Below are 12093 nucleotides of genomic sequence, written 5' to 3'. Positions count from 1 at the left end.
ATAGACGAAGGTTATCGCCTTACATCGAAACCTCTATCCGCAATCGGAGAAGGCTTCTCGACTTCAAATTCTTTGTTATAGTTGGGTTTGGACGACACTATGTCCAAAGCGGTAGGTTCAACGAAGTTTTTTCCTTTGGGTTGTGAGGTTGGCTTAGCTCCTTGAGAAGAAACCGAGGGAACATCCTGGGAAGTAGTTTCGGTGTTGGCAGACATTTGGAGAACGTGAAAGAGAAGATTTGAATGAGATGGGAGAGTCAAAATGCAAAAAAGAAAAGAATGGAGGGAATGTAACAAGGATGGAAGAGGCAGTTGGATGCAAAGTGACGAATGAAAAGAGGTTGCAAAGGTGCACTTTCGATAAAAATAGCAGATGAAGTTGACAAGTTGATTTCTGAATGATCAAATGATCAAAGAAAAGAAGTGGAGAAACAAACAGATAAGTAGAAAAATGAAACGAAGAAGTGAGAATGTTGAAGGAATGAAAATGGTAAAATGAATAGGTTAAGGGCCTTATATAGGCATGGGAACTGTAGCGGTTACAGAAGGCGACCAATCGGGTGGCGCCACGTGTTCCACAATTAATGAGACGTAATATGAGGCGACGTGCGTTACGGCGGTTCCCAAGGTCGGCCATTCGGGACGAGACACGTGGCCGATGTTAGAGGGACGTGACATAATTGTTCCCGTCAAAATTAAAAGATAAGGTCGAGCTTATGAAACCACCGATTTTGTGACTTATCCACTTCCCGTGACTCCGGTAAAATTACGGTCCGGAAAGTGTGGGACTATCTGTATACGGTAAAAACCGGATATATGCAAGACCGGTGAGACCGGGGGCCTAGGGTATGACCAAATGAGCACGAGTATGATCAGGCTTTTCTTCAGACAGGAGGGGATTACACCGGATGTGGCTGATCCAAGAAAAGAGAAGTAAATCTGTTGATCCGGTGTCTTCGGATCAAACTCAGCGTTGCCGTTAGTCCGGTTTCTCCAAGTCAAGTTCTCATGGCCGTTAGTCCGGTTTCTTTATGTCCGAAATGAACGTGGCCGTTGGTCCGGTTAACCAGTTGCAGAATTGCCACGCGTCAAGACCGTTCTGTCATTTTGTATTGACAACCGTACGGGTGTCAGACCGTACAACCCTACCTTATCCTTTTAGGGTTTTCTCTATTCTAAAAGGGCTTTGTATTGTATGTAAGACCCATGGGGTAAAACTATAAATAGAGGGCATTTTCCTACTTTTAAGGGTTGGCTTTTTGAAATCTAGAACATTGTAATAGAAAATATATATTGAAACGCTCTGTCTCTCTCTCTCTCTCTCTCTCTCTCTCTCTCTCTTTTGGTCTGAATCAGTGGCATTTGGCTTTGTTTGCTCATTCAATACAATTAGCTTAATCATCAATAACTACATATTTATTCAAGGCATCAACACATATATTTACATATACATATTATTGCAACGAATCCATACATATTCCACATCAACCCAAAATAGATTAAAGTTTATACACATATCTTATACCTCACTTATAAATTCAATTGATTACCTAAATTCGGGATAAACAATTTTATAACACAAATTTCTCACTGATTCGATGTGGAAAAAGCCTCTATTTCTAGTGGTGATAATACCCATATAGTAATTGATTAGTAACATGGAGTCATTAATTAAATTGGAATAACAGTTTGACTTGTTGTTTAGCATATTAATAACTAGTATACTTATCCGCGCTTCGCGCGGTCGTTAAATGCAAAAACAAATTTGTGAAAAACCATTAGCAGTCTTAAAACGAATTGATGTAGTATATATCTTTTTATGAGAGAAAATGACTTAGGAGTATAAATAAAGTGCATTTGGGTTAATTCAGAAATTTAATTTAATTAGAACATATACTTTCATGTGAATATAATGAATTGTATATTTCTAATGAGGTTTATTTAAGTGTTATTTCAATAAGAGAGATTATCAAAGATTTTAAAATTTTAACATTAAACAACAATTTAATTTATGTGAACAATTTAATTTATTTACATAAATTTCATTTTAAAATTTATTCGAATAAAGACATTCAAATTATAATTTATTTGTCTATTGAGAAGAAGAAAATTTCCATAAATGAAATACAAACTTTTGGATTGGCAAAAGAACATCATTAGGAACACCATCTCTTGCCCTTGCAACACAAAATTTTTAAACTTGCACGGTGAAGTCTTGTTCTTTAAGGATACATACTTTGTATTTGAAATAAACAAATTAAAATACTAATAAGAAAGAAAAAATAGACATAACATGTTTGTAAATAATTTTAGTCCTTGTAATGTGACGTAGAAGCGAATGTTTAGAGAAATAATTGATCCTTATCTGGATCAAAACAAATCGTGTTTCAATACTAAAGTGTAAAAGGAAATAAAGAATTTTTTTAATAGGTTGGAGAAAGAATGATAAAGCAGGAAATAGAATACTTTGAGAGAGTGAAGCAACAATCCAAACTCCTATTTCTAAATGCATATTTGTGTACATAAGTTTAATGATAATTGAAACTAAATTTTTTAATCAAAATCATTATTTTCTTTTAGTGGAGAAAAAATGAGTTTATTGGGTGATGAAAATCATTATTACTTTTGGACTCTATTTCTTTTTCTCTCTTTTTTTTTTCTTCCTTCTGGATGTCAAGATTCTTCAAATTATCTCAAAGTAAAAAAATTACCTCATTAACTTATTATTTTCAGCCTCACTTTGTGTATATCTAACATCTTTTTTCTGTATCACTAAGACGAAAGAATAGGAAGATCACATTTAGTAAAAGGAAAATGAAACATTTAACGAATATTAGCACAAAAATAATACTATATAAATTAATTAATGTATAGATATTCATGATACAGGAACTAAAACATTGCAAGTTTTATTCTCATATATTCCAAAAGCAATATATTCTAAATTCTTCTCTAAAGAGAACGAATCACATGTATACATAAGTTCCTTTGATCGGTTAGTGATAGGACCAAGTGATATGTTGGCGAATTCATAAACAATATATATTCACATGTCTATCCGAACGATTCATTCTACCATAATATACATCCTTCTGGCCTAGTGAAATCATCCAATTTGTTCTCTATGAACACTGTAGTAGAGCATGTCTTTCATGTTCGTCACAAATAACGTCCAAACTTGAACCTCTGAAATAGTGCATGTTCTGAAAAAATAACGTCAGGCAAGACACACACTAAAGAATAACCAACAATCCTTATAAACTTGCCACAAAAGTTATATTTTGTTGTCATTCAAGTCTGCAATAAATTAATAGACCCAAAATTTAAAAAATAACAAATAATACAATACAACAAAGTAAGTCGAGAAAATGATAACTTAACTTATTTTTTAGAGCAAGAAAAATAATCTATAGGGTAGGAACATAGCTTGCAATTGGTAAATGAAAAATCCGATATATAGTAGTACCACAACCTATCCATAATTAAACGTAAAAATAAAAGTACCAACGTTGAGGAAGAAGGAAAATTTTGTAGTCTCCGCTATCACCAAACATTGGTGTCGATTATTCTTTTCTAATTTGCCGTTTCAATGATATGAACTGGTCTTTTTTTTTTTTTGTGCGTGTGTGTATGTGAATCCCAATTTATGGAGTAGGTTAAGAGAAATTTTATTTTGGCTAAAAATAACCATTTGTTTCCTCGTTGAATGCTACAATTAGTTGCCCTCAAGAGTTACAACTCCTCATTGCCACCTCAACCGTTTCAAACAACAATAAATAAGCAATAAATTTTAAGGAAGAGAAAATAAATCAATTAAAAAGTCAAGAAAATGAGAAAGGTAAGAAAAATAAAATTAAAATACAATACTGAAGTCATTTAGCAGCATCTAACCAACCGTCTGCATGATAAATGTTATTAAGAGAGTTAAATGTAGCACATTTAACAGAATTAAGATATGATTAAGAGAATTAGAGTAATTATTTTTTAACATAACTCATAAATAAAAAAATGAAAAAGGCTAAAAAAAGGAGAAAAAAGACAAATAGGATCCTTGGTCAAAGAGAGGTGTCACATCATTCTTTTTTGGCCTAGCTTTATATTATATATATATATATATATATATATATATATATATATATATATATATATATATAAATTTTGTAAAGAAATGAATAAAAAATTGTCAAAAAATGAGAATACCATGTTGGTGTGATTTTAATTAGGTGTCATAACTTGTATATTAAATTAGGAATTATGAAATTAATTATTAATACTAATTAAGAGTAGAAGTTATGAAGATGAAGGGGTGTGAGTTTTGAAGATGGCTTTTTAAATTAAAATAAAATAATTAAAAATGACATAAAAAGTCAAAAAAAAGAGAAAAAAGATAAATAGAATTCTTGGCCATAGAAACATGCCACATAGGATTATTTATTCCTAGCTTTATATTATATATAGATGTCTTTGCAATCCGTTTCGATTACTAGTGATAGTAGGCTAGCTGCTGTCTTTGCAATTTTCAACAATTGTTATGAAAATTTAGAAGACTAAAAGAAAGGGGAAGAGATTTGAAAAATAGAATTCAAAGTTGAGTAACATAACAGGTGAGATAATTAGTGTAGGAAATTTATAGATTAAACCTCTGATTAAGAATGAATAAGTACTTATTATCCTATCACAATGTTTGGTACTATGATGAAAAAGTATAAATTAGATATAAAAAACAACTATGATGAATAAGTATAAATTAGCTATAAAAAACAACTGCATGAAACTAGAGTTACTTCAGAACATTATCTCATTTTAGAATGTAACATAATTAGACGTGATTAAAAAATATTATAAGTAGTATTATTCTTTAGAACATACCATGAATCGTATCTGGAAAGCAAAGTAGAATGCAAACTTTTTAGAAAGCGGAACACGTGGTGGCCTACCATGCATGTGCTAGCCAGCCAATTGTTCCTTATTCTTGTCAAAACATCAGTAGCATGTGGTAGTATGAGTCACAAATTTAAGAATATCCATAATATATTTCTCCAAGTTGACACATATAAATCCTTATATTCATTCCGTTATATTCGACTTTGATATTTAAAAGATTCATTATATTATATACTGCTTATTATCTTTGCATTAATCATCAACTTATACTAATCTTCTTTCTTTTCATAATGAGCATTGAAGTAGTTATGAAAAGATGGGTATTCTGCTACTATTAATTAAACGGAAAAGGTCCAAAAATACCCTTGACCTATTGAAAAAGACTTATAAATACCCTCCTTCTACCTTTTGGTCTAAAAATACCCTTCCATCCACCTTTTAGGTCTAAAAATACCCTTAAGGTTTGTTTTTGGCTCAAATATACCCCTCAAACTAACAAGTTAAAATTAACTCTTTTAAAAAGCCAAATGGCAATTTGTAATTGGTCAATAATAAAATTCTGTAATTTTTAAAAAAATCCAGATTTAAAAAAAATGCCAATAATAAATTTCCAGTAATTTAAAATTCCAGATTTTAAAAACAAAATTGCCAATAATAAAATTCCGTAATTTACATATTTTTTTAAAAAACAATTGTGTGGCAACTTAAAAATTAAAAATTAAAAAATTAAAAAATATGAACGAAACTGATTTTTGTTTTTTTTGCATTTCGTGAATTAATCAACGAAATATGTTTTTTCTTTTTTGCATTTTGTGAATAAAAAAACGAAATAGGAAATTATAATTTTTTTTTTGCATTTCGTGTATTAAAAAATGAAATAGGATAAAAAAAAATATTTTCGTTCATATAAAAATGAAATTGGAAAATTGGACAAAATATATTTTCCAATTTCTTTTTTATATGAACAAAATTAATTTTTTTATCCTATTTCATTTTTTAATACACGAAATGCAAAAAAAAAAATTATAATTTCCTATTTCATTTTTTTATTCACGAAATGCAAAAAAAAAAACAAAAAAAAAACATATTTCGTTGATTAATTCACGAAATGCAAAAAAAAAAACAGTTTTGTTCATATTTTTTAATTTTTAAATTAAATAATATATGTGTCCAATCACAAAATGTCATTTGGCTTTTTAAAAGAGTTAACTTTAACTTTGTTAGTTTGAGGGGTATATTTGAGCCAAAAACAAACCTTAAGGGTATTTTTAGACCAAAAGGTGGAAGGAGGGTATTTATGAGCCTTTTTCAATAGGTCAAGGATATTTTTGGACCTTTTCCGTTAATTAAATAGTACTCCCTCCATTTTAGCTTATGTGACGCAATCTTTTTGATAGTCTATTTCATAAAAGGTCGCAAACTTCTATATCTAAAAATAATTAATTTTATAAACTTTGCTGATAATGACATATTTTTATTTTATTAGAAGAGTCCTCCAAATATTTTAGTCTTACATTACTTTTGATATCTTTTTGTGTATGAACCCAGTCAGCGATACATCTCCTATCTCCTAGAGATGCGAGCCACTAGTTTTCTTGAGAACGACAAGAGTCATTATAGCCCCGTGGACATCTTTGATGTCCTTTCTAACAAGTGAAAATTGGTGGGTATCCACTAATAACCTTTTTTGGCTCGGCTTCAATAACGTAAGTCCAGGAAGAGTCGGTAATTGGACACTGAATCTCTTCAGACTTGGAGAACCTCAATGCCCTAGAGGTGAGGAAAGAACCTTAGCTTCTGTCTTGTTCAATATCATATGCTGCTGCTATCGAATCGGTTGAAAGATGATTTTGATGTCACCTATGAAAATATCTTTAATGAAAATATTTTACAATCATACAAATATTATGATATATTAAGACAAATGTTATGATATGTTAAGGTATTAAATTTCAAAAGTTTATAGCTCATACATACTACTCTATAGCATATTTAAAACTATAATATTTTAAAATATCATTTTGAATTCTATAATGTTTCAAACTATGGATGTAAATTGGAAGAAGAATGAGAATGATAGTATATGAGAAAAAAATGATGAATTGTGATAATAGAGATCGCACAATAAAAAGTTAAAAATGTGATGAGTTTCAACAGCTCAAGTTCCAAGAGAGGACGCCACTCATTCGTGAAGTCAAATGCCACCTCTGAATACTCGAGTAGTCAGTAACATGTTACACATGAGCCACTCTTTTCTTTTTACCTTCTTCCTTTTTCTCTTTTCTTTGACGTACAAACATTTAACCCAAGACAACACTAATGTTACAACTTAGAGTAACATGTTACACATGAGCCACTCTTTTCTTTTTACCTTCTTCCTCTTTCTCTTTTCTTTGACGTACAAACATTTAACCCAAGACAACACTGATGTTACAACTTAGAGTAACATGTCACACATGAGCCATTCAGAGGCGGATTCAGAATTTAAACTTTAGAAGTTCAACTTTTTAACATTCTTAGCGTATAAACCATTTATTTAAAAGTTATGGGGTTCATGTCTACTAGTATTGCAATTTTGATAAATTTTTACACATAAATTTATACTCCGTATCGAAAGTTTGGGGTTCAATTGAACCCCCACCCAATGTGCTACATACGCCCCTGGAGCCACTCTTTTCTTTTTACCTTCTTCCTCTTTCTCTTTTCTTTGACGTACAAACATTTAACCCAAGACAACACTGATGTTACAACTTAGAGGGTGTTTGGATTAGCTTATTTTAAGTGTTTATTGATTTTTAGGCTTTTTTTATTTTTTGTGGTATTCGAAAAAAATAAATTAAAAAGTGCTTTAAAGAATTTACTTTTAGGCAAAAAAAGTATCAAAATAAGCCAAAAGCTAAAAGTTGAGTGTACCAACTTATACTTTTAGCTTTTAACTTGTTATCTAATTTTTAAAAGCCTATCCAAACACCCTCTTACTTCCTCCGCTATCCTTTCCAATTTCTATCATGGCAAAAGTCATAGATAGCCCCCTAAACTTTGCCACATTTTCCTCTGGGCTACCTAAACCGAAGGTTGTATCTATTGGGTACCTAAACTAGTCTAAATTGATCTATTGGGTACCTTTTGCCTATGTGGCGCTTACGTGGCGCAGCAATTGATTACATTTTTTGTTGGGCGCGTGACAGCCGTTTCATCCTTAATTTTTTTTTTTGTTAAAATTTTACTTTTTTTTAATAGATAAATTAATAAAAAAGTAACCCACCTCCCCCCCACCCCCCCCCCCAGCCGCACCCCACTGTACGCCTTCTTTTTTTTCTCTTCTTCTTCACTGTGTTCAGTTCTCTTCATCTTCTTCTTCCTTTTTTTTTTCTCTTCTTCCTCTTCATTATTACAATTCATTTCTTTTAATTATTTATATAAAATTAATTTATAAATTGGATGTTATTTCTTACCACCATTTTTTTTTTGTCCTTTTTAGATCTAAAAAGTAACATTACCATCTTGTTCACCGGAAAAAATGGAGATTTACCATTACTATGACTTTTTTTTTCATCTCACCTTTCATTAAAGGTTGGTGGGTCTTATAAAGACATTGATAGACCTAAATAAGAGAAGAAAAAAGAAATAAATTATTGGTGGGGTGGGGGGACGGCGGTTGGGGGTGGTGGTGCGGCGGCCAGTGGTGGGGGAGCGGCGGCTGGTTGCAGTTGAGGGGGAGGGGGAGGGGGGGGGGGGGGGGGGGGGGGCGAGGCTGGTTGCAGTTCGGGGGGGGGGGGGGGGTTGTATAATTTATTTTTTAATTATTATGATGGACCCCCCCCCCCCACCGCCACGTGTCATGTTTTCATTTGACAAAATTGCCACGTCACGGAAAGTGTAATACACTCTCCTAATTTTATTGATTATTGTGAAAAAGGTACCCAATAGGATCGAATTTGGACTGGTCTAGATACTCAATAGGTACAACCCTCGGTTTAGGTATCTCAGAGGAAAATGTGGCAAAGTTTAGGGGGCTATCTATGACTTTTGCCTTCTATCATTGTATGATCTTGTACGAAATAAGCAACCGAGCGTTTGACTAGTGACCATGTTAAAATAGCACTATAATACGCAAATTAAATAATATTAGAATTATTTAATAAATATTTTGTTTATTGATAAATATTTGATTTATTGAATTAAGATAAGATATTTGAAAAATAATATAATGTAAAATAATATAATGTGTTTGGATATATTTTTATTTTCAATTTTAACTTGGACTTTTCTAAAAAAACACTTTGAGGGAGAAACTTTGGAGAGGGTAAATATGTCATTTTATTATTTTATTACATAATTAATATTCCTGAGATTGCTATGATAAAACTGCAATCGAGTATAAAACACCTTGGGATTGTTAATGCTATCCGCTATTGTTTAGTAAATCACTTTGGGTCCAAGACTTTTGTAACTCAAAAATAAATTTTTGAAATCAAAATAACCCTTTAAAAAAAAAATAGGCTTTACGCACAGAATCTATGCGTAAAAGGACCAAAGTGTGCTTTTACACTTAAGTCCTTTTACGCACAGATTCTGTGCGTAAAAGCTCTTAAATATATGGGCTCCTTCTTCCCCACCACTGGTCCCCCATGATCAAAAGAAAAAAAAATCAGCCATTAAAGTTGAGTTCCAAGGTCCCACACGATCAAAAACATCGTTTTCTTGTTGATTTTCAACCCAAAAGTCAATATGTTATTTAAATTGTTTATATATTATTTCAGGTTCATTCTTCTGCTCCTGTGGTCCAGTCTCTTTCAATTGAGTCATCTCCTGAGGCATCTAATGAGGCTACTCAGGTTTCGATCGCCGCCGTCTCCCACATGAAGCATATTTTCACCCATGGCCTGAAGAAGGGAAGAAAGGATGATCATGGCATAAATCATCCTGTCATTAAGAGGAGGAGAGAGGATCCTGATGATAGTGAGGGTGGTGGGGTTGGCCTTAGGCCTTACATTATTAACCTAAGCATTACTATTGTGTACTATTTGCGGATATGGACAAAAAAAAAAGACTTTTATGCACTTTTTTTGTGCGCAAAATGGGGCAGTTTCTGCCCGTTTTTTCTTCTTTTTATAAAAAATAAATTATTTGTTTATTTATTAATTTTTTATTTAGTATTTGTTAATTGTTAGATAGTTATTTCAATTGTTAGACTAGCTATTTATTTATTTAGTTTTTGTTAAGCCAATTGTTTATTTGTTAATTATTTGATTAGTTAGTTAATTGTTTATTTATTAATTATATGCTAATAATTTGTTAATTGTTTGAGTAGTTGTTTATTTATTAATTATATGCTAATAATTTGTTAATTGTTTGATTAGTTAGTTAATTGTTTATTTATTAATTATATGCTAATAATTTATTAATTATTTGATTAGTTAGTTAATTGTTTATTTATTAATTATATGCTAATTGTTAATTTTTTGATTTTTTAATTATTAATCTTTATATCTTTAATTTTTAATTTATTTATTTGCTAATTAGAAATTGAAAACCCTTAATTTAGGATTCAATCATTTGTATAATTTCTCGGTAAAAGATTACATAACTAATACTACGTATTAGAGATTAATTAAAAAAATAATGTTTAACTTAAAATGCGTAAAAAATATACCACTTTAATCCTTACTTCATGTATTAATGATTAATTTAAAATGCCTAAAATAGATAGGATACCTCCATGGAGCTGAGGCCCTTTGACAACAGAGGGGTCCTTTATCTACAACATGAGCACAGGTCCCAGTATGTATGGGATGCACCGGTATCCTCTAGTAGAGTGGTCCGTACCCATTCGGGGGAGCCAGCGTGGGATATTCTAGAGGCTATTCCCCCACATCCTCGTGTCATAGATATACTCCGTTGGGGCGGTATCTACAGGTGCATTGAGGTTGGTCGGCTTGTGCACGATAGGGCTCTAGTGACGTCCATGATTGAGCGCTGGCGACCGGAGACCCATACATTTCATCTCCGCACTGGCGAGGCTACCATCACCCTGCAGGATGTCGTGGTGATTTATGGTCTACATATTGATGGACAGGCATTGTATAGAGTGGAGCCTCCGCAGCTGTCGTATCCCCCGGGAGTTGACTAGGCCCACTAGTTTCGTGCCTCATCAGAGGGATATGCGTGGACAGAGTCGGTTGTTGCGGTCCTCCCTCCATGCTCACTTGTGCCTCGTACATCTGCAGCATCTGATTGGCGAGGCGACACCTCAGGCTGATGTTAATTGACATGCTCGCTTATATCTTCTCATCATATTCGGGGGCATCATGTTCCCGAACATGTCGGGTGCAGATATAAGCATGAGGTATTTGCTCTTTATTGAGGATCTAGACCAGCTAGGATGTTATAGTTGGGGCGCCGCTATCCTGGCTTACATGTACAGAGAATTTGATCGAGCCTCTATGGGCGAGAGGCTTGAGGTCGCTGCATTTAGCCCTCTTCTTCAGGCAATATATTTAAGTGTGTGTAATAAAACACTAAATACATTTTTTTTCAAACGACGACTGATAAATAATTTTTTTGATGACTATGACAGATATGGGTGTGGATTAGGTTGAGACCTTTTGCAGCCCATAGCTGCTCACCCTCCCGATGACTATGTTGCTGAGGATATGCCATGCGCGCGGAGATGGTCACGAGGTCGTACCAGAGGTGTGGAGACGCACCATGTCATTCTCCCGTTTAGGGATCAGTTAGACCGCATGACGGCGCCCGAGGCAAGTTTTTTTTATTTAACATTAGTTTGTTATTTTTGTTAGTCTTTTATTGTTAACATGTTGAATTCTTTTTATAGGCTTTCATATGGATGCCGTATGATCAGATTTTGGGTCAGCTGTCGGCGTATCGTAGAGTTGGTGAGCACATATGGATGGCACGGTGTCCATTGATCCATATGGACATCTTTGAGCATCACGCGCCCGACCGCGTGTTACGGCAGTTTAGGCATGTACAGAACATACTCGTGGCTACACATTGGGAGCACACCCACTATACCAGGAACGAGCGTTCGATCAATAATGCGGCATGGTCGGCGCATATGCACCAGGAAGTCGATGCATGGAACGCGAGGATGAAAACTCTAGCGGCGGTCGGACATGACACTCCGGTTCATGCATGACGTGGTACATGCATATCACTCGCTCCTTGATTGCCAACCCCTCGACGC

The 12093-nt window shown here is 33.4% G+C and overlaps 1 protein-coding gene across 1 annotated transcript; it reads left to right on the top strand.

Annotated features, from left to right (window-relative positions):
- The first annotated feature begins 450 nt into the window (after positions 1-450).
- LOC132601691 (uncharacterized) lies at positions 451-11016 on the top strand. The gene is made up of 3 exons (XM_060314763.1): positions 451-489; positions 9647-9859; positions 10597-11016. The coding sequence occupies exons 1-3, from the start codon at positions 451-453 to the stop codon at positions 11014-11016; spliced, it is 672 nt and encodes a 223-aa protein (XP_060170746.1).
- The last annotated feature ends 1077 nt before the right edge of the window (positions 11017-12093 follow it).

Source organism: Lycium barbarum, chromosome 7 (genome assembly GCF_019175385.1).
Source record: "Lycium barbarum isolate Lr01 chromosome 7, ASM1917538v2, whole genome shotgun sequence".
In the NCBI taxonomy this organism is placed as follows: Eukaryota; Viridiplantae; Streptophyta; class Magnoliopsida; order Solanales; family Solanaceae; genus Lycium; species Lycium barbarum.
The sequence above is the reverse complement of the archived record's forward strand: the minus strand, read 5'-3'. Positions and strand labels throughout refer to the sequence as shown.